At 40.0% G+C, this 23,872-nt stretch overlaps 1 protein-coding gene across 5 annotated transcripts in view; it reads left to right on the top strand.

Annotated features, from left to right (window-relative positions):
- Positions 1–23,872, top strand: part of LOC120534140 (protein piccolo-like) — a 215,814-nt gene that overhangs the window by 73,207 nt on the left and 118,735 nt on the right. For all 5 annotated transcript variants that reach the window (XM_039761466.1, XM_039761467.1, XM_039761468.1 and 2 more), the window contains 3 exons: positions 16,329–16,437; positions 19,210–19,277; positions 20,526–20,737. In XM_039761466.1, coding sequence (XP_039617400.1) covers positions 16,329–16,437; positions 19,210–19,277; positions 20,526–20,737 — 389 coding nt within the window. The remainder of the gene's footprint in view (positions 1–16,328; positions 16,438–19,209; positions 19,278–20,525; positions 20,738–23,872) is intronic.

The following is a 23,872-nucleotide window of genomic DNA, read 5'->3' as shown; positions in this document are numbered from 1 at the left end:
GATTATTTCACTTTACTAATAGTTATTCCTTTTTTACATACATTTTTCATATTTTTTATTTAAATCTTCCAGGAAAAGTCATAACGCAGTGCACTTTATAATCAATGATTGCAAACAATTAGTATGAATTCTTTATGTATACGTATGCATTTTTATGGAACTTTTGATTAAAATACATTTTTCTATAAGATAAACCAGACTCAATAGAATAAAATAATACATGAATGAAACTGAAATATAAAATGCATAAACAATATTAGGAAACAAGAATTGAATTTATCATTATTGCATATACTATACAATATATTCATTTAATATCTATTCATGCATCCATCTAACCATTTTCTGTTAGCTTATTATCTATTGCAGAAGTAACAAGGTGCCAAAGCTATCTTTGGCTGCAGCATGTGCGAGGCAGGAATTCATATGGGACGTGATATGAAGCCATTGCATATGCATAACACTTCAAAGGTCACCCTGACATGAACATATAAACACACACAGTCTGTTTAACTTATAGTCGCCATTTTTCCCCAGATACATTTGAACTGTCAAAGGGTTGCAGACTTGAACTTGAGGCTCAAGCTATGAATAGTGGATAGACAGAATGACTATTTATCACCTGGCACCATCAACCCTTAATCAAGGGCATTACCAGAAACTGGAAAATTTCAGTTGGTGGTCAAAAATGAAAAAGAGTGAGAAACCAGAATATAGAACACTAATACTTAAGAAGAAAAGTTGTATAGTCAGGATTTATGTCCTGGAAGCTGGAATTAGGAAGGAATTTGTAGGAATGAACCTTAAAGCAATGCCGTTTTAACTTTCTCTACAGGCAGATGGAATTCTGTGATCATATGGGAAAGTGGTGCTGAGATCCATATGATTCTTAGGGTCTTCCAGAAGCAGGGGCAATGTTTTATCTTCCTTAGGTAGCTGTAGAGATATCCATAAAAAGTGATGTACATTAGGAATAGTTTGGGGTATCTGGACATTTAGAAAAGGTTGCTGGGGATCATAGTTACAATATGAACATTATGATTTGTTTTCAGGTCTATTCTTGTAAAATTGATCTATTTGTATGGAATGTTGTATGATTTCAATAATTAAAAAAAAAAAAAATGAACATTATATTTCAGTGGGTGACATGCTTTTGCATCTATGAAAAATTAGAGTTTGCACTTGACCCAAAGAATCAGCAGCATGATGTGCTTGCCACAGATCACTAGGTTTTCACAATGTGCTAAAGTGTAAAAACTGAAAGTTGAGTCAGTACTAAAGGAATAAATAGGGCAATGAAGATTGAAAAAATGTTTCATGAGAACTGAACATTCAACCCAATGTAAAAAAGTGATATTGATCAACTGAGTAATCAAGGGAAAATGGATTATCATTCGTAGTAGACAGTTAAATAGTGTGCTGTTAAAATAATACATACAGATTTCATATTAAGCATTAATGATTTAATTGCATTATGCATCAGTAAGCTTTAATGGATAATAAACGCACTCTCGTGTATTATGTTCTCTTATGCACTCTTTATTTTAGGCCCTCTATTCTATACTCTTAGAATATACAGTATATCAGCTGCAATTTTCACAATGTGCTAAAGTGTAAAAACTGAAAGTTGAGTCAGTACTAAAGGAATAAATAGGGCAATGAAGATTAAAAAATGTTTCATGAGAACTGAACATTCAACCCAATGTAGAAAAGTGATATTGATCAACTGAGTAATCAAGGGAAAATGGATTATCATTCGTAGTAGACAGTTAAATAGTGTGCTGTTAAAATAATACATACAGATTTCATATTAAGCATTAATGATTTAATTGCATTATGCATCAGTAAGCTTTAATGGATAATAAACGCACTCTCGTGTATTATGTTCTCTTACGCACTCATTATTTTAGGCCCTCTTTTCTATACTATTAGAATATATATCAGCTGCAAGTATATAAACACAGGTCCAGCACTTCACATTTACGGCCTCAACCACAGCACAGAAAATACAGGCAGTCTCCAGGTTACGTACAAGATAGGGACTGTAGGTTTGTACTTAAGTTGTATTTGTATGTAAGTCAGAACAGGTACATTATTTTAATAAATGCTATTGTTGACAGACTGTAACCAAGTGCCCTGCCAATGAATGATTTAGTGTCACCTCTTTCCGACTTTTTTATTATTTCTACTTTATTTTCAATGGTGATGTTTTTTCTCTTCTTTACTGTATTACCAGCACTTGCATCAGATTTGTGTTTCAGATACATTCTTGAAGGGAGAAGACAAAAGGTTAACATGAGCTCTTCTGCACAGCACTATACAGCTATCACAGCAGGAAGGCACCCGTCCTCAGCACGTCTGATGTATAGGGTTGGCCAGATATAATTATGCAATTTTCATTATGCTATAACTTATTCAGTTTATTACATAGAAAATCACCCGAAAAATCCCGGACCGTCGAGAAGTGTGCGAACTGACGACATGAAGAATCGTCTTCGCGCTGAACTGGAATTGTCCCCGCATAAATCAAAGTCATCCAGACGATCTGGATCTGCATAATTGGATCTGGGCTACCCTGTACTGACAAAAGACAACTTCCTGCTATGTGTGTAACAGTACAAGCAGGCTTGCTATTGAGAATGAATGGGGGCAGTGACGGGCGGTTCATCACCAGCCCACCTCACAGTCACCTCCACTACAGCAAGCTGCCTGCAGCGTCTGCAACACCACCGCCCCCATTCAACATGCAGCCATCCGGGGCACACTACAATGCTTCCCCCCGCTGCCCCGTTCACCCTCAATGGCCTCCATTCAGCCACAACTGTGTCACTGCTTTCAGCATTACCAGCTGCCCACCTAGAACGGATGGGGCAGCCGTGTGTGGTGGGCAGGCAGTGAAACAGCTTGCCACCAGGAGCCGGGCGAGGGACACTACATTGCGTGAGCAGCAAAATCGCCCCCCTCCAGCCTCCGTCCAGCCACCGCTTGCAGCGTCCTCAGACCGAAGATGACGGAGCGGCAGTTGCTAAGGCGCATGCGTCACAGCTGCGGCCCCGTTCGTATGTCGTAGGTCGGGTGTCCGTAACCTGGGGACTACCTGTATTCATTTTAAAGTTATTAGGACATTTTGTACATAGAATTTTATCCTGTTCATGATTTTTAACATTAAATATTTTATTTTAACCATTAAATATTCTATTTTTATTCTTGTTTTTATTGTTCATGTGACACTCTGAGTAGTGTCACATTACTAACTAAATCATTCAATTAACGTCACAGTGTTCATAACACTCAAAGTCTCTTGGTGAATGCTCTTTCACTTTCAATTCAATTAGGACCTATTGTAAGATTTTGCCATTTTTGCATTGCTGTTTATCTTTGGTATGTTGATCTATTTGTGTCTTTGGTTTTGACCTTGGCCTGCCTTTTGACAACGCTTCTGGCCTAGGCCATATTTATCATTATCAAAGGTCGCAAAATTACTCTTAGAAATTGCACTAAAAGTCACAATAGAATAAGAATTTGTCCTACCCCAGAGTAGAACATGAGAAGTATTCACAAAGCGGCCTAGTAACAGTCCCAGTCTAAGTTAGGGATAGAAAGCCACATCTGAGAACGAATGACATCATGATTTTACAGCACCTATTGTCAGAAATTAACATGATAACATTTTATAGTTTTCTGATACTAATACTGAGACTTTACCACAATTATAAAAATAATCAAAGTAGAAAAAGAAGGAAAACATAATAAGGTAGGATATTGTGCTAAGCTGAACATAAGTGTTGCCACTTTGCAACGTCATGAGTAATATTGTAGCAAGAACGGAGATGGAAAGACTGAGACAAACACACCAAATGAGATATGAGACCAACAACAGGCATGTTTATTTTCCAAAATAATCACCACCCGATGTTATGACACACGGGAAACACCTTAGCAAAGTAACAGTTACTGAAACTATTCCTGCAATATTACTGAAGTTGCGTTCACTCTTCCAGTGTTCCCAATTGTCTTCCAGAGTCGCATGCTGTGTTCCTCTCCATAATTTTCCCCATATCTTCAGCATGACTCTATTTATCCAGTGCCCTAAGAGTCTCTGCCTGCCCTTTTAAACCTTCCCGGACTTGTAATGTGTAAAGTGAATGTGCCTGGGGTTTATGGAATGCAGAGCTCAGAGTATCTGTGTGACATTTCATTGTCAGTTACCCATCCAGCCTGCTTATCTTCAGCGTGATATGCTGGCTACTACAATGCAATTTGCACCCATGAAAATCTGTGTTTTGATACTGTGATATTGCTTGCTATTCACATATTCATGTTCACCCACACTTGAGGCAATGATCTTTATGTGCATGCCAATTTGCATGAATGCAGCTTGGTTTAACACCACCTTGTGTGGAGATGTCTGTAAATATATAATCTGTATATTATTTCATTTGTTATAAGGGCATTCAAAGTTTCGAGAAATACTTGGCTGTGACAAACCCAAATTATTGCTATTACAAAACTACCTTTTCTCAGTGGCCAAAAAGCCTAACATTATCATCATTTTAATTTCGGCTAACAGCCTAGACCTTCTCACCATAGATGAATCAATCACGTAATGTACAAGAATATTACAATTTTACGAATATTATTTATTATTATGGGCCATGGTTCATATTCTTCACTCACATGATAATTTTAATCCATCAAACTTTTTCCAGTTGACTAATTGAACACTTGCCTAGAGAATGAAGGTGGGAGGGATGTGCATTCAAAACAGAAATATTAAAATACCAGTACAGTAAAGTGCAGTGAATACACTTGACTTAGTGCCTAGTTTTCCTCCTCTTTCTCTGTATGTTTAGCATTCATTTGCTCAGAGGTTGATGCGCTTGCTGCTTCATGAGCAGCTCTTCTTTTCTCCACCCTAGCGGCCCGCTTCTTCTCTTCTTTCGTCGGCATATTTTCGCATTAATTAAAACTAATTAAGTGAGTTTTTGTGTTGCAATTACTTAGTACATTTTCATTAATTTTTCAGTTAAGCTGGCACTTAAGTCTTTAATCTGCTTCAAGAATAATTTAAGATATGAAGAGGTAGGGGAAGTGACGGCGAAGGTGGTAGGTAATGAGAACAGTGCCCGCACACATTTGCCACACGGCCGCTCTGCTGAGTTGATTCTACAATAAAATAAAAGAAAAAGAAAAAGAAGCATAACCTTGGAGGTCAATCATCACCCCGAAAGCGGATAGTAGACATCATGTAGTACAGTATATGTGTACCAAATATCAGGTCATTAGTTCAAACAGTTTGCGAGCTACAGGTGATTTCAAATCCTGGACGGACAAACAAAACGGCCATGGTAGCATATTATATAAGAAGATACTTTCAAACACAATTTTGTTAGACTTGATTTAAATACTTATTGCTATTATTTTTCATAACTGCATGATTTCTTTTACCCTTTTGACAGTTTCCTGTTACTCTGTATATGTTCTACATGACCTGAATATAGCTACATTAAGCTTTATTTTTCAAATTTGTGCCAAATTTTACATCTCATATAAATCCTGTTAAATATCACGTAAGTTAGTCCTCCTGCTTTCATAAGGTCAGCACAGTTTACCAACTTACTTTCTGAGCCTGTATCTATCTAGGTCTTTAAATCTTGACAAGAAAGAGTGGATCTGCATTTTGTACTTTAGAGGCCTTTAACCTAGCACACAATTCCCTCAGTTGTCTTTTTTAGAAACTTAACAAGACTTCAGCTTTCCTGCCCAACTATTTTTCTCACACCTTCATTCCTGACAAATGGTATAAGGCCATTAGCACTTGATCCAGCAGATTCAGAGACAATTTATAGTCATATGGTTTCAGAATAACCAATTATTACAACAAATACTGTAACATAAAAAGCACTATGTGTATTATATATGCATAAATACAGTACTTGCAGAATATTGTAGCAACCTCACTGTGACAGGTTTGAAAAGGAGAAAAACACCGCGGTTCAAAGAAGGGATTGCAGAACAGTTTATTCGGACTGTAAAAAAATAATAAAAAAAAAAATACACAAATGTAAAAGCAAAATTAAACGACTTTGAACTTCAACTATTTACAATTATCTATGAATTTCTCATTGTTATGGCCCTGAGACAAACTACCAATGGACCAGAAAAAAAAAAAAAAACCTGTGCTTCCACTTCCATAACCCGCTTCATGTACCCAGCTAAACTCCACACACCAAAGCCAGCTATTCCTCAAACCATCCAGAAATCTTTGCCTCTATTCCCTGCTCCTCCGTTCAGGGTGCCTCCCCTTTTTTCCCTTTACTGTCAATCATATCCCGACCTCAGTCCTCAGTGACATTCTCCTCCCTCCCCATTTGTCCCAACAGTCACTTTCACTCCAGGCTTTACCCTGGCCAGGATGCTACAATATTATGTGTAGTATATCATTATGCATATACTGTATATTATATACTTTATATATGTACCTGTTGCACTTTATGTATTGCTGATAATGTTTAAATAAGACTTTCATTGTATCATGTACACTATGTTCTATGTAAACAAGACAATAAATTAACTTGATGAATATTAAAATTTAAAAAATCATGCTTTTATGTAGTACATTACTTATGCAACACACTCAATAAAGTCTAAAAAAGTAATGATATTAACTAATTTATTCTGATATATTATCTATATCCTTCCAAAGTAAAAACAATACACTGTATAAAGTAACATACATAATATAACATACTCAAACCTGCATAATCTAGTTCAGGGTCACCAGTAGCAAAAGCCTGCATCAGCAGCAGTTGATACAAAGTAGGAAATAACCTTGGACAAGATCTCATATTATTGCACAACCCATTCTCACAAATACATTCAATGTACAATATGAGGAAGTATAAACAGTGGTCAGGACTGCTGAAGGGGATATTGATATGTTTGATGTGAGGAGGAGTTGTGCCAGGGATCTGCCCGTTGATTTTTGTGACTGTGATTTAGGGGGTGATTAGAAAAGTGTGTGAAGGATTTTCATGGCACCTCTTGTATGCCAATGATTTCATTGTGATGGGAAAAAGTGCAGTGGAATTTAAGCAGAGATACTCAATAGGAATACTAGTTTGGAAGCAAAATGCTGCAAGATAAATGCATGAAAGGTGAGGATTGGAGGCAAAAGGGCAGCAGTCATAAAGAAGTGTGGTCTTGGCTATGTGGTGTGCACAATAGATGTGTTGAGAAAAACTCAATCCTATCAATGGGTTGTCAAAACTGGGTGCATTAAGGACAGTAATATGAAGAGTAACCTGCAGGCAGTGAATGCACCCTTTGTTTGTAGAAAGAGTTTGAGAAAGCTGATGTAGTAAGTGTAGCAATTTAGATAGCAGCAATAAATATGTTTTGCCTGTGTCGTATTAAATATATATATTATATCAGTGACAGCAAGGTTTTAAGGTGCAAGAAAAAATTCTGGGCAGTGTTCCCCATTCTGACTTTTAAATGTGCCTGTGTGGGAAGTAAAATGCCCAATGGGGATGAGAGATGGCTGATGAAGACAGGTTGTGAAGCAATGCTGGATCAGATGGATGTAATGAGAGTGTCACAGATTGAGAACATGACAAATTCAAAGAAAGGCCTAGTGTGGAGGTGAAGAGGCGAAGAAAAACATTAAGGTAGTTAGGGCATATGGAGTGCAGGTCAAATGATGGCTAGTTGAAGAGGTGCACCAAAATGGAAGTGAAAGAGAAGAGTTCGAGAGGGACGACGAAAAGATGTGGTCAAAGATGGTGTCAGATGATATAAAAAAATGCGTCTAACTCTAAAGGATACTGAGGTCCACAAAGAATTAACAAAATACTGAGGGACAGTGAGCTACCTGTAAAATGGCCATGTCATTATGATGATGATCAACAAATATCTGCAAACCTGGCAACACAATGAAAAAATACAGAAAAATCAATGTCTGCTCCTGTATCGGACACATCAGTGTACCACCAGCAGTTTGTGTCTCAAAGACCTAAAGACCAGAAAGGAAAATGCAGGGTCTTGGGTGGTTTCCCAGAGAGTTACTTTGTATAGTAGACAGCAGAAGAAACAAAGCAGTCCAACCCACAAATTCCTCCCTGGTTTTACCATATACTATATATATATATATATATATATATATATATATATATATATATATATTGTCACAAACCGAGACAAAGACAGAAAAGGTTTGGGGCAGCCACCCATGTAATTTGGTATCCTGGCTGCAACGTTGTTTTCTTTTCAAATACCAGCACTGAAGTGCTTACAACAGAGTCCAAAACAAGACTGTCAGAAGGGAAAAGGGAAGGCTTTTAAAGGGGAGGCAGGAAGTGAGGTCATAAGGATGGGCACGTGTTCATTTTCATTGGTTTAGTCCCGGATGTGACATCAGGGGCCGGAGCTGGCAAGGTCTGTCTCCATTGGCTCGGTCCCAGAAGTGACGTCCAGAGAGACAGGGGGAACCTCCCGGGGTAGGTCTACAGGGAAGGGAGAAAGAGAGTTAGTGCGCTCTGCCACATCCCGCATGGCTCAGAACTGCCTTCACTGAGCCCTTTAGCTGCCTCCCATGCGCGTGTGTGACAAGGCCCCCTCAGCCCAGACCCGTCGGGTCGGGCGACCCTAACCGAGAGGTCGTGAACCCGAGAGAGAGCATCAGCGTTGGCATGGAGAGCACCCGGCGATGAACGAGCGAAAACTTGTACGGCTGCAGGTCAAGAAACCACCGGGTGACCCGCGGATTCGACTCCTTGTGCAGGGCCATCCACTGTAGAGGTGCATGGTCCGTGACAAGGGTGAACTCACGGCCCAACAGGTAGTACCTCAGCTGAGTGATCGCCCATTTAATCGCCAGAGCCTCCCTCTCCACCGCCGCATACCTGGTCTCCCGTCCAACAGTTTCCGCTCAGGAACATGACGGGTGTTCACACCATCGACACTTTGGCTCAGCACGGCTCCCAGGCCTGTGTCCGGCGTCCGCCTGGAGGATGAAAGGCAAAGAAAAGTTAGGTGCCATCAAAATAGGTGCGGACGTAAGGGCCTTCTTCAAGTCACCAAATGCAGTGTCTGTTTTTGCAGTCCATACCACAATGTTCGGGGCCCTCTTCTTTGTTAAATCAGTCAAGGGCGCCGCTTTCTCCGAAAACCGGGGTACAAACCGGCGGTAGTACCCGCTAACCGAAAGGCTTGGACCTGCCGCTTGGTTCATGGACGGGCCATTTCAGAATGGCATCAATTTTGGAGCACTGTGGCCTTACGGTACCCGACCCACCAGGTAGCCTAAATATTTGGCCTCGCTTAATCCAAAGAAACATTTCTTGGGATTAATCCGAGCCCGCCTCACCAAGTGTCCGTAATACCGCTTGGACATGCTGTAGGTGTTCCTTCCATGTGCTGGAATAGATGACCACGTCATCTAGGTAGGCAGCACTGTATGAGTTATGAGGCCGAAGCACTTTGTCCACCAGACGCTGAAAGGTTGCTGGAGCCCCGTGTAACCCAAATGGAAGGACACGATACTGCCAGTGTCCGCTAGGGGTACTAAACGCGGTTTTTTCCTTCGCGGAGTCCGTTAAAGGGACCCTGCCAGTACCCTTTTGTCATGTCAAGTGTGGTCAGGTATTGAGCCTGTCCAAGCCTCTCGAGGAGGTCGCCCACGCGCGTGGCATTGGATAGGCATCAAATTGGGAGACTTGGTTGCCGACGGAAGTCATTGCAGAACCTCCAACTCCGCCAGGCTTACCGACGAGCACAATGGGGCTGGACCAGGGACTATAACTTCCTCAATTACACCTAGTTCCAGCATGCGCTTGATCTCAAGCTCCACTTCAGCCTTTTTTGCCTCGGGAAGACGGTACGGGCGTTCTCGGACAACAACCCCGGGCTCTGTCACAATGTTGTGCTCAATCAGAGAGGTCCTTCCGGGGTGTTCACTGACTACCTCTCGAACGGTCCGGATAACTGTTTCCAGCTCCTGCCGTTGCCTGGGTCTCAAGTCTGTGCCAAAGTTAAGGTCGTGTGTGTGAGCGAAGAGTGAGCGGGCTGGCCGGAGGAGGGATCGGGTCCCTGTCCTTCCACGGTTTCAGCAGGTTCACATGATAACCCGCTCCTTTGGCCGACGATTGGGTTGACTCACCAAATAGTCGACCAGTCCCTTCCTCTCCTTAACTTCAGAGGGGCCCTGCCAGTGGGCAAGCAACTTAGAGTGGGAGGTAGGCACTAGGACCATGACCCGATCTCCGGGTGGAACTCCCAAGAGACGTGCGCGGTTGTAGTAGCGAACCTGTGCTGCTTGAGCCTCCTCCATGTGACTTTTAAGGACAGGCGAATCTTTCCAAATCTATCGCAGAACTGCGCGATATACTCCAGTATGTTAGTGGTGGGAAGAGCCTCTTCTTCCCAGCCTTCTTTCAAAATATCCAATATGCCCCGAGGTTGTCGCCCATACAGTAGTTCAAAGGGGGAGAACCCCGTGGAGGCTTGTGGGACTTCCCGATAGGCAAAAAGGACGAGGGGGAGGAGCTGATCCCAGTTCCTTCCATCCTCGCTGACCACCTTACGCAGCATTTGCTTGAGAGTTTGATTAAACCTCTCTACTAATCCGTCGGTTTGAGGATGATACACCGAGGTTTTTAAATGCTTTATTTTCAGTAATCTGGCAGTCTCCTTGAACGTCTCCGAGGTGAAGGGGGTCCCCTGGTCTGTCAAGACTTCTTTGGGGATCCCCACGCGCGCGAATACCCCTAGTAATTCCCGTGCGATGGCTTTAGAGGTAGCTGAGCGCAACGGAACAGCTTCGGGGTATCGTGTAGCATAATCCACGAGGACTAAAATGTACTTGTGTCCTCGGGCTGAGGGCTCTAGAGGTCCCACCAGGTCGACCCGATTCTGTGGAAGGGAACGCCAATCAAGGGAATAGGAACAAGAGGAGCACGGTCCCTCCTAGGAATCTGTCGCAGTTGACACTCCGGCAGGAAGCGCAAAAGCGGCGAACCTCCTCATTAATTCCTGGCCAGTAAAACCGGAGCTTGATCCGCTCCAGAGTTTTTTCGGTGCCCAGGTGGCCACCTAGGAGGTGGGCGTGTGCTAGCTCGCAGACCTGCCGCCGGAAGGTACGCGGCACTAGCAGCAGCCTCGTCTCCTGCCCGCCATGCATTGCTACACGGTAAAGGAGGTCATTATCTAGCACAAAGTAGGGGCCCTGTGGCATCGACTGACTAGTGCGCTGGCCATTGACAAGGACCACTGCATTTTTTACAAACTTCAGGGAGTCGTCATTCCATTGCTCCCTTTGAAAGAAGCCGGCGTCTTTTAAATTGAAACCGCAACACGGAGAGAGGGTCAGCGCCGACCTCAATGGGCGTGGTTTCCTCCCGCCCGCCGGCGTTGGTGGATGACGGTCAGCCTGCGACGGCCGGGAGTTGCCACGCCAGCCAGGACGGCTGCTTCATCTCTCTCTGCCGGCTGATTACACGGCGTGGAGGCAGCTTGAGACGGTTCATCTCCGCCCATAACGAGGCCCAACTTAACCCGGGAGTGGTATGTGTCTCACCGCTTTTAATTTCAGACCAGTCCCGCCCCAGTATCACCGGGTGTGGAGGATCAGGAAGGATTGCCACGGTTACTTTCTGGACTGACCCTCCGTAGCTAATGACACAGCGGCGGTCCTGTACCAGCGGGTTTCCCGTGGACACAGGTTATACTGGTCTTGAATTTTAGCCATTGTCGCGGTAGCACAAAGCGGCGGGCAACAATGGAAATGTTGCTGCCGGAATCGAGCAGAGCGGAAGTTTTAAACCCGTTAACGATCACCACGCCTGTATGCGGGACCGCCAACGGGTTTGTCAGAGCACACCAAGCCCTCCTCCCCTCCACCTGCATTCCTCCTCGCCTCCAAGCGGTTTTGCGTGCCAGCCGCGACGCCGATACAAGCTCCGGGTTGTACAGGGAGGGGCTAGGTCTTGGGACATACCCCGGCTGAGTTTGACAGAAGGACGGTTCTGCTCTCCCAGAGTGTGAGGCCGCCTCTGTGTTTCCAGAAGCTCTATGAGCCCTGACATGTTCTAAACTGCACGCCCCAGACCGGCTGGGTGAAGCCCTGGGGAAGTGCTTTCAGGAGCAGATAGCAAGCTACCTGCTCAATGACCTGGTAGGGCTTGTTTTCCAAGGGCCGTAGCCACTGCCATACTTTTGCCCATAAGGACCAGGCTTGTTTACTGGTCGGCCTCTCAGGGTCCAACCTCCACTTGTTATTTTACTCACCTGCCAGTCTGGGGCACCCCTAGGTGGTAAATGGGGCTGTGGTTTCACTGGGGGGCAGGCACTCTCCCCCAAGAGAGCATACTGAGTCCCTCTTGTCTCCCTCCAGGGCAGCCCAATTCGGTGAGCCCCACCCGCACACTCCCTGGCCTCTCTAGATGGCCTAGTTCTGCGTGCTGGGAGAGCCCGCACCGGTCTCGCCAACCACGGGCACCCTCCCGCCTGAATACTCGGCCCGCACGCTCCCACCTGGGTGTTTTGCAGGTCCTGTCCCCTTCTCTTCTGGGACTTCTCCATCCTGCCGCTACGCCACTGTCACAAAACGAGACAAAGACAGAAAAGGTTTGGGGCAGCCACCCATGTAATTTGGTATCCTGGCTGCAACGTTGTTTTCTTTTCAAATACCAGCACTGAAGTGCTTACAACAGAGTCCAAAACAAGACTGACAGAAGGGAAAAGGGAAGGCTTTTAAAGGGGAGACAGGAAGTGAGGTCATAAGGGATTGGGCACGTGTTCATCTTTCATTGGTTTAGTCCCGGATGTGACATCAGGGGCCGGAGCTGGCAAGGTCTGTCTCCATTGGCTCGGTCCCAGAAGTGACGTCCAGAGAGACAGGTGGAACCTCCCGGTTAGGTCTACAGGGAAGTGAGAAAGAGAGTTAGTGCGCTCTGCCACATCCCGGCATGGCTCAGAACTGCCTTCACTCGAGCCCTTTAGCTGCCTCCCATGCTGCGTGTGTATATATATATATATATATATATATATATATATACACATACATACACATGTCACATGTTTGGGTATACAGTTGTGAGTACGCAAAACACAGAGTTTATTCTTGTATTATTATTTATTTATTAATTATTGTATTATTTGTCTTCTTCTTATTATTAAAGTGTGTTTGAGTGAAGCAATCATAACCTGCATGTTTTTTTTCCATACAAACAACTGTAAACCTTCTTTTACCAACCCCTATATATATCCAGTTATATTTGGGTGAAAGTACATTTTCTAAAAGTTATTTTATAAGCTTCACTTCTGCTGCTACAGATAAGAAAAATGCTTACTCTTAGAAAAGTTTTTTGTATTTTCATATTCCTCAAGTCAAGGGTAATGAAATGGTTATCACTGCAGCCTCACAGATTCAGCACCTTGAGTTTGAATTAAGTGCCCAGTTGTTATCTATGTGGAGTATGAAAATTCTCTTCATACCTGTGTGTTTTTTTTCCAGGTACTCCTGTTGTCCTCCACATCCTAAGGACTTTAAAGAATAATCGTAGCTTAACATTTAGCCCCATGGTTGTATACGAGAGTGCACCCAGTGATAAGTTTGTACCCTGTCCTGGGTTGGTTCCTGCTTAGCACCAGGTGCTATTGGATTAGGCTCTGGCTCCCCAGTGAGCTTGATTAATTGCCTTGATGAGCAATAGGTTATTATATCACTGGAGTTAGCAGTAAACTTCTTAAATTAGTTTTGCAAGCTATTTATTATGGACTTTTTCTCTTGTTACTGGAAATTTGCATGTGAAGTTAACTGGCAACTCTAAATTGGCAAAATGTGAGTGAGTGGGGGTTTAAGTGGTAGCTCATCCCACAATGAGCAGGTTCCTGATCCTTGGATTCAGTTGAAATCTAATTCAATTTATTCGATTCTAAATAATGGATATTTGAAGGTACATGTGCACACGTGTGAGATGAGAAACAAGTAGGGTCTAGTTAAAAAAACTTGAACCTAGCTACAGCTATGTCAAGGAGAGAATTCTATGTCAGAGACTGTGATAGTCTTTAATGTGTATGGCGCGTTACATTCATGTAGTTTTAGATGCCCAGAGTAAGCTAGGTGCATGTTCTAATAATTTTAATTACAGTAAATTATCTTTATATATAATACACTACTATGGCTGTTTGTTTGTCTGTCTAGGATTTTAAATCACCTGTAGCTCGCAAACTGTTTGACCTATTGACCTGAAATTTGGTACACATGTACTATGTGACATCCACTGTCCACTTTCGGGGTGATGATTGACCTCCAAGGTTGTTACTCTTTTTATTTTTATTTTATTGTAGAATCAACTCTCGGCAGCAGCCATGTGGCACATGCGTACGGGCACCATTCTCATCCCTACCACCTTCGCCGTCACTTCCTCTACCTCTTCATATCTTAAATCATTCTTGAGGTAGATTGAAGACTTAAGTGCTAGCTTAAGTAAAAAATTAAAGAAAATGTACTAAGCACAAACACTGACTTAATCAATTTTAACGCGAAAAGATGCTGACAAAAGAAGAGAAGCGGGCCTCTAGAGTGGAGAAAAAAAGAGCTGCTGAGGAAGCAGCAAGCGCATCAACCTCTGAGCAAATGAATGCTAAACATAACAGAGAAAGAGTCTGAAAAGTAGGAATGCTCAAGTCAAGTGTATTCACTGCACGTTATCATACAGTGTGCTTTTACTGGTTATATATATAACAGCAAGTAACCCCTGCTGTTCACCTATTGTGTTACGGTATTACTGAACTCTGTTTTTTTATCCCAGACTACTATTTTTCAGAAGCTGCTTTTTTAGATCATGTTATGTATAATTGTATTTCTGTATATCAAATTAAAATTAAATCTGATATCAAATTATAGTTTCAGCATTGACAAAGTTTAAACATTTTCTCCTTCATGTTTGTAAATGTGTACTCAGTGGATTCATAATAATAATGTTAATGTTGTTGTTCAAAAGGTAATTTGACTTGTTCATAGCAGTGGTAAAATGAATAAGTTAGTCCTTTGAGTATTACTTAAGAAAGTGGTTTCTTTGATATCACAGTATTTGTTGCTGCTCAGTAGTATTATAACCAAAATATGGTGAAGGTGAGTTTCAGTGAGCAATGAGTAGAAGACAAAATAATTTTCAAGTAAATATACAGGGAAATGTAGTTTGCTATGAGTAATAGCATCATATAGTAACTTTCAAGTGAATCTATACCAAATGTTCATCATCATACTTTGTATTTTATAGATTTACAAAATCTGTTAATGTTTTAAATGAATATGTTTACTTTAGTTATGTTTTCTATTATAAAATTATCGTTCTTGTTTTATTATGTATCACAGCTCATGATTATCATCTTAAATAAAAGCCATATCTGAAGACTCAGTTCCACTGGTGTAAATGGTGTGTAAGTGGTTTTACAGGGTGGTGATTGCTGTGATTCCTTTTTTGAAAATAGTTAAAAATGTGTGCTTTTCTCATACAAAGTAAAAGCTTGCTCTTTCAACATTTTTAAACATTTTACAATGTTATGCAACTATATTCTCATGAGAATGCAAGTTTATTCCTACCTGCTGTAGATTTGTTGCCAAACTGGCATGCAGTAAGGATTATTATACAGTGCATCCATTTATTATGATTTACGATGTTTAATATTTATATTTTATAAATGACTTACAACATTATGATATTCTTTTGTGCATGCAAGTTTATTTCAACCTGCTGTGGGTCTGTTGCCAAACTTTCTTGTAGTAAAGATCATCATATATTGATTTATTTTTTTTTTCGCTTATTTTTTTGGTAACATTAATGCATATTATTTTTATATAAAACAAAATTAAAGTATCCATATTTATATATTTTGTTGCTGTGGCTCTGATGAATTTAACTTTGGAACATTCAATATTTAATTAACATAATCTGCAAATTCTAAATCCTCTATCAGCTTGATCAGTGTTTTGCATTAATTTAATTCATTAATCTGAATTTTGTATCCTGAAATGAATATTTTCGTACAATTTTTGCTATGTTTGTTTAGTATCACGCAATCCATCATGTTACTCAACATTTATGTTTAGCTACTGCTGTACTCCAGTTACTGTACGTGTCTTAGGAGAACTTCTACTGGCAGGAAAAGAGACTCTAAAATGTAACATCAGTCACAATAAATTAAATTACATTGTTCTGTTTGAAAATGTTGAAAATGACCTTGAGTGGTATGAATTTTAAATCATAATTTGATGGCCAAGATGAATTCCAAAATATTAATTTTTGGCAAATGATTTGTTCCAGGTATGCAGGTCTTGGAATGGAATGGGTTCACTCTCACCGGTAAAACCTATGAAGAAGTTCAAAGTATTGTCAGTCAACAATGTGGGGAAGTTGAAATATGTGTAAGACTGTGAGTTTTTCTCCATCTTCCTTTGACCATTTAGTTTTTTCATTGCTCTTTAATGATCACCAAATATTGAAAACTTACAAGAGATAAAACATATAGTTATTTAGGTTTATTACATAATCCCAATGCATTTATTAGTATTTAAATGACAAAAAACAATCATCTAAATTTATAAATATATTGCATGAGCTTGAAGATAAGTATGTATGCAATATACAGTATTAATATACTTATAACTTCTTCTTCTCTTGGCTGTTCCCGTTAGGAGTGGCCACAGCGGATCATCTTCTTCCATATTTTTCTGTCCTCTGCATCTTGTTCTGTTACATCCATCACCTGCATGTCCTCTCTCACCACATCCATAAACATTCTCTTTGGCCTTCCTCTTTTCTTCTTACCTGGCAGCTCCATCCTTAACATTCTTCTCCCAATATACCCAGCATCTCTAATCTGCACATGTTCAAACCTACACAATCTCACCTCTCTGACTTTGTCTCCAAACCGTCGATCCTGAGCCGACCCTCTAATGTACTCATTTCTAATCCTATCCATCCTTGTCACACCCACTGCAAAAATTAACATCTTTAACTCTGCCACCTCCAGCTCTGTCTCCTGTTTTTTTAGCTAGCGTTACCGTGTCCAACTCATATGTCATAGCTGGTCTCACTACCATCTTGTAAACCTTCCCTTTCACTCTTGCTGATACCCGTCTGTCACAAATCACTCCTGACACTCTTCTCCACCCTTCCTGCACTCTCTTCTTCACCTCTCTTCCACAGTCCCCTTAATACTACGTATTTAAACTCATCCAACTTTGCCAACTCTATATGTATAAACTTAGAACTAATTTGAATTTCTTTACATAGCAACCAGTATTTAAAAAGAAAAATAGCATAAAATTACAATCTGCTGTGGGTATATTAATAAATGTGAAGACGTTCTTACTTGCCAGAATCTTTGCTGAACAGCAGTTCCACAGATGTAAAGTAATGCCAAATTGCATAAATATGTACAGTATATTGCTGCATGAGTTTCAAGAATTCTGCAATGCACCTTTTTTTATATTGAATGAATTTTATTTTGAAACAATAATCTTTACTTTAGAAATTCTGGGATACATTCAAACCAATGATGTTTTGTCATTGGTCTCCTTTTATTTTTTCAAGCATTAACTTTTAGCATTTTTTTTTACTTTATTTTCTAATCGAAAGGCATATATCTAGTTAATAATGAAAAAATGTGGACTCATAAGTAAAACAAAAAAAAATGGCACCTCTGTGTTGTTGACTTTTGGTCTGGATACAGTCTGTTAAGTCTGCAGTTACAAGGACTCGATCTTCCTTAATCCAAGACATCTTGAGGTGGAAAGATATGTACAGAACTGTGCAAAAATATTAGGCAGTTAAGCCAGTTCACAAAAATATTTGTTTTATACATGTATTTCATATGTATCTCTAAAGAAACTTGCACGTTTCAGAGATCACAAGATTTCTTTTGCAAAACTAACATATGAAATGATGATGTTTGAGAAAAAACTGAGATCTTTATAGGCATATAGACCAGTGCTTGACTAAGCAAATTCAACAAACAGGTACTAATGATCAATGACATCATGTGTATGCTAAGCTAATAGGATTAAGTGAATAAAACTGGGCATGTGCCAGTCATTCTAAAAAGGTGAGGTTGCAGATGTGGCATTTTGACCTGCAAATCTTGAACTAGGGCAGAAGTGAACATAGCAACAAGATATAAGATAGGTGAAGGTATCTTGCAAGCAGAAAGTTAGTAGCAGATCAGGTGTTTCTAGATGTGTTGACCAAGCTCTACTGAAGTACAAACAAACAATCCTGAGGACTTGGAAGAGCAATGGTTGGTCAGAGTAACTGAGTGCAACAAGAACAAGAAGTACATCAAGTTTACTTCCCATTGAAATTGGACATTTCTAGCACCATTACCAGCTCAGAAGTGGCAGAAACCAGTGAGACCATGGCATACCCATTTACATTCAGGAGAAATCTTATCAGAAGTGGTCTTCATGGAAGTGTTGTGACCAAAGGGCATTATTCTGAAGTGGAATAAATACCAAACAGCTTACATCACCTAATAACAAAGACTGGAGTGCAAAAAAATAGAAGCAGGTGTTCTGCACTAATGAGTCAAAATTTCAAGTTTTTGACTCCAGTAGAAGGCAGTTTGTCCATCAAAGGGCTGTAGAATGGTTCAAGGATGTATGTCTTTAAGCAATAATGAAACATTACTGGCATCCCTGCATAACTGGCAGATACTGAAGCAAGTAAGATAGCCAGAGTCTGCAGTTGTTTTCCTAGAGGCTTGCAACAACCTACCTAGGGAATGCTCTCAGAAACTGTGTGCAAGTGGACCTAAGAGAACTGCTGGGATGCTCACACTAAATATTGACATAATTTATATTTATTATATTTATTAAACTTCCTAGGAAATATGTCAAATAATAAAAAAACTACTTTGTATGTGTGACATTATTTTTGAAAGCATTTCCACTTTAGGCTAATACGTTTGTGTGTGTGTCCATATATATATTAATATACAGTATATTTGTGTGTATGAATTAGTTATTTCTTCTTCAAAACTTACTGGACATCCTGTATATTAATGATTCCCACATCTGTACCTTTGCTTTTGAGCCTTCAATTGTAAAATTAATGATTTCATTAATCACACGTCATATTTTCATACTTACATGAACCATAAAGAAATGAGGTAGTTTTTTGTTAAGTTGTTTTCTGTCTTTTTAAGGGACGTGAATATGCTGTCTGACTCAGAAAATCCACAACATCTGGATATCCAAGAACAAATAAAATCTGGTGCGTCACAGTTAGTAACTGTTTAATTTCAATGTTCTCAAACTGTCATACTGTGCCTAATGAGTATTTGTTAAAGTTTTGTCGTCACTATTACATAGACGTATGGTTAGTTGATTACACATTTGGTAATTATTGTTAATTTGTTAATTAAGTCTAACCAGATTTTAGAACATGCTGCCTTTAATAACAATCTAGCACTGTATCTCATGGGTCATTATTAAAGATCTATTTTTATTTCAAAGATACATTCTTATTATATGATGCTTTTCTGTAAAGTCTGCCATAGATAGATAGATAGATAGATAGATAGATAGATAGATAGATAGATAGATAGATAGATAATCTATTGCAGTTAGAGTGCAGTCAACTTATACTTACTGTCTTACACAGAAGGTGACAGTATTGAACCAGATGATGCCTTATCCATTAAATCCATACTTCCTGGCTTGTTGTAAAATCCTAAAAGAACATACCTAAACATAGATTTAAATTTTAGTTGTTTTTTTTTTAACCAAAGCAGTCTATGTGATTCCAAATACTAATGCAAAACCTTTTCATGGATATTGAATACAGTGGCATTGACTTTATACTGCTAGTTTGCTAGTCCAGTTGCTCATTGTGAAACTGCATAATTCAGTTAATGAGTCTGTGCTCCAGTTTCATGAAATATATATAAAGCATTGTGCTCTGATAATAAAGTGACTCATATATGTACAATAAAAAAGTGATGGGTGTTTGCTTTATTGTCCAGTGATTAGCACTGTAGCCTCAAATCTAAAGAGGCCATGTTTGAATCTTTATCAGATAGCTGTCATTTTGGATTTTACAAGTCTTTCACACAGGTTTTTATCAGATGTTCTGGGTCCTTTCCTTTCTACTAAAAGGTAGGCATTTTATGTTCACTAGCCACACTAAATTGCCCCTATGTGTTAGTGTTGTGTTTTGCATTAGAGTACTCTGTGCTGAACAGTTGCCTCATCCAGAGCTATTTTCTGACTTGTGCTCTGGCTTTCTACTCCTTGGTAACTGGCTAAATAGTTTAATTTATGAAGACAAAATGGAGTAAGAATACTCATGACTAGTATAGTAGAAATACATAAGACCATAAAAGGTTAAACTAATGAGGGTTTGACAACCTTCCTCAGTATTGGTATGGCTAAGACCCAAACTTATATTAAGTATTAACCATAAAAATTAACATGGCATAAGAAAATGGCTTTTTATACTGTGTACTTTATCTATTTCTAGGAGAAATTCAGAGGTCTCCAGGGGTTGATCCCAAGCAGCTGGCAGCTGAATTACAAAAGGTTTCTCAGCAGCAGACACCTTCTTCTGTCATATCAGGAACAGAAAAAGGGGGGCATATTCACTCTGGTACCACTTCTGCAGCCTCAAGTGCTGTTCCCAGTCCTGGTCAGCCTGGTTCTCCTTCAGTCAGCAAGAAACGGCACAGTAGCAAGGTAAAAACATTTAGAAAGAAGTCATTTTACCAAACAGACTGTAACATTCCCTTCATTGTGCTTGTACAGTTAGCTGATAGTGAAGATTCCCTCAATAAGCATGATAAAGGCAGCATTTAAATAAAATGTATTATTGTGATTATCTCATCCAGATACTTTATAAAAATTGTCCATGTTTTCTTCTCAGCTACATGACTTAGATGTGTGTCCTAGATTCTTAAAATCCTTTGCTTTATGAAGTGATTTCTAACTTCTGTCTTGAATGCACACAGGTACAGTACATTATTCATCAATTAACTGAAAGAATTCTCTTGGATCAGCGTTTTTGTAATCTTTCAGAATTTTGAAGGTCTGGACTTTGCTCAAGACTAAAGCCTAATTCCCTTAGCTTGTCAGATTAGGACAAATGATTTAATCTTATGCAACATTAGATTCTTCATTCCTGCACATGTCCAATTATCACGTCTTTTTTATAGTGTGATGATGATAACAGCACATAGTAAACCAGATTTATTTAATGGTGCATAACCTAATAATAATATCCCAAAATGTATATCCAGAAGTCTAAAAAATTCACTAAACTTGTTTTCTTTGCTTTTTAAATAATTTTACAAATTGCCTGGAGGATGAGCTAATCCATTTTAGGTCAGTGTCACCCATCTTGTATTTGTAATTAAAATGAAAATCTTTCTTTTGTCTGCATCTGTTACTGTGTAGTTGTCCAGAGTAAAGTTTGTTTTCCAAGTATTTACCTAGTTTTGAAGGCCATTAGGTCATGGCATGATTAGAGGAAGAGCAAGTTTTAATACTGTTTTATTGAAGAAGAAAAAAAAAATCCCTTTGGAATTAGGCAAAAGTTTCATTTCTGAGAAACCTCTCATAGACACCCTGATACCATCATCAGAGCTGCACTTGAATAATGCCCAGTCAGTAAAACTAGCTGCATCCTGGAGAATAGTCTCTGATTGGCCTGTCTAACGTGCAACCTCATGCGTGACTGGAGATTCCCACTTTAATTTTTGTTTGTATCTGGGCATAAGCAAGATGGCAGCATGGTTAGATTTGCCAAATGGAGGCAGGGTCTTTGTCTTATAGCCATCCTTAAGGAAATCTTTGAATGATTTAGGGCTATTGAAATTGAAAAGATTTCAAAATTATCATTATTTTCTTTCCATACTTAATGATCATCCATCCATCCATTTTCCAACCCGCTGAATCCGACCACAGGGTCATGGGGGTCACCAAAGTTAATTTTAATTTTTTTGTATTTTTTTTACATGTGGGTTCTGCTACTAAGAAGTGGATTTCATTTATTACATGTGTGAACTTGACCCGGACACAGACAGGCGGACATCTTGTTATAACACCACCACACGTTTATTATACACAATATTTACAATAATAGGTCACTAAGACACCAGCCAATAGTCACTCAGACCTCAGTCACGTGCACAAACAAACCCCAAACAGTCACAATCCTGGCCACAATGCCTTGTCTTCGGGCCGCCTCCACAGCTCCTCTTGCCTCGTCCTTCTTCCACCCGACTCTAGCCTCGAATGAATGGAGACGGCCCCTTTTATAGAGGACCCGGATGAGCCCCAGGTGTTCCCGGCAATCTTCTTCTGGCCACGCCCCAGTGTGGCGGAAGTGCCGGCTGTCCTCCCGGCTGCTCTCCGGGCGCCGTCATAAATCTTCCCCCCAGCACTTCCGCCACACCAGGTAACAGGTCCCCAAGGCACTGGGGTGCCTCCTGGTGGTGACCACGGGCCCATACAGGGAAAGGCTTCCATGCCCTTGACCCGTGGCCCCCAAAGCAACCCGGAAGGCAAACCCCACGTGATCCAGGCTGGGCTCTGACCCTTTTCCGGTCCCTCCTGGCGTCCCGGCCGGGTCATGGCCCCTGGCATCCCTGACACATGATAGAAGCTGCATCATTTTAAGTTAGAATCCTGTGTCTCAATAGGCTCCATGTCCAAGATTGTGGATACTTAACTAAAAACATTCTTAATGCATTCTTGATTTTCAGTCTAATTTTTGAATCTTGTTTTGCCTTTGGTATTAGCGACTTTTCATTTCTTGGTTTATGAATTTGGCCTGTTATTTTTGACTTAAGATCCAAAATTCCATTATTACCTGTGTAAGTCATTCAAAATCACACCAGGCATAGCACTCTGTGTTTAATAATGTATTCAACAATTTATTATTTTATGCTTGTTTTCAGGATAGCACTTTTTGATGGACTCACTCAGTTCCTTTTTGCAGTGCCATAAATGAAACATCTTCTTTTAAAATACAGTAAATTATAGCATATTTTAGGTCTTGCTATTTGTGTTTTCATGTTCAAAATTCGGATTCATTCGAATTATAAAGCTACAATAATAACAAAGACCAATGAATAATTTTAGAAAAGCAACATTACTGTGCATATAATCTACAGTAATTAAAACTAAAATGTGCTCAAGTAAAGTCCCCACTTTATAAAAATAAATAGCCACAACAAAAGTTACATTCACAGTTCTATTGAGAAAAATAAGTTTAATAAAAAGAAAAAAAGACACTCAGCTTTAACAAGAATTCCTTGCTTATATTTCTGTAGAGTGGTTCATGTGGTGCTTTCTTACAGTCTTTGAAAATTACAAGCTCAATTTTTCCTTCAAATATTCTCATAATTCTTTTTGACTGCAAGCATTCTTCTCTCTCTAGTTCTCTGCAATTGGGTTCTGAACGACACAGGAATACATTTGCTAGTCAGTGCCAGCCAACCTGCCTCACCTCGCCTGTCTGTTGTGATCAGTGTGATTTAATTATTAAACAATTACACTTCATGAATTTATACATTTCCTAGGATTACTCTGTAAAAATCAGTCTATCCTGCTTTCAATATTGCATGGCTATTGGAGTAGCAGTAGTATGGAAAATGGACTCAATACAATCGGAGGAAGTTATCAAAAATCTAACATGGAATGAACACTTCAGTCACCCGCATTTACTCACATCTGGTCATTTTATAGCCTTCAATTAATGCTTGTCTTTAAGGTGCAGCACCATACCAGACCCACATTCTTTCACGTGTATAATGGATGTGCTTTTAAGAAGTGCCAAGTGACGATACAGGAAAACTGTTTCTTTACTTA

The sequence above is a fragment of the Polypterus senegalus genome, chromosome 8 (genome assembly GCF_016835505.1).
Source record: "Polypterus senegalus isolate Bchr_013 chromosome 8, ASM1683550v1, whole genome shotgun sequence".
Classification (NCBI taxonomy): domain Eukaryota; kingdom Metazoa; phylum Chordata; class Cladistia; order Polypteriformes; family Polypteridae; genus Polypterus; species Polypterus senegalus.
The sequence above is the reverse complement of the archived record's forward strand: the minus strand, read 5'-3'. Positions and strand labels throughout refer to the sequence as shown.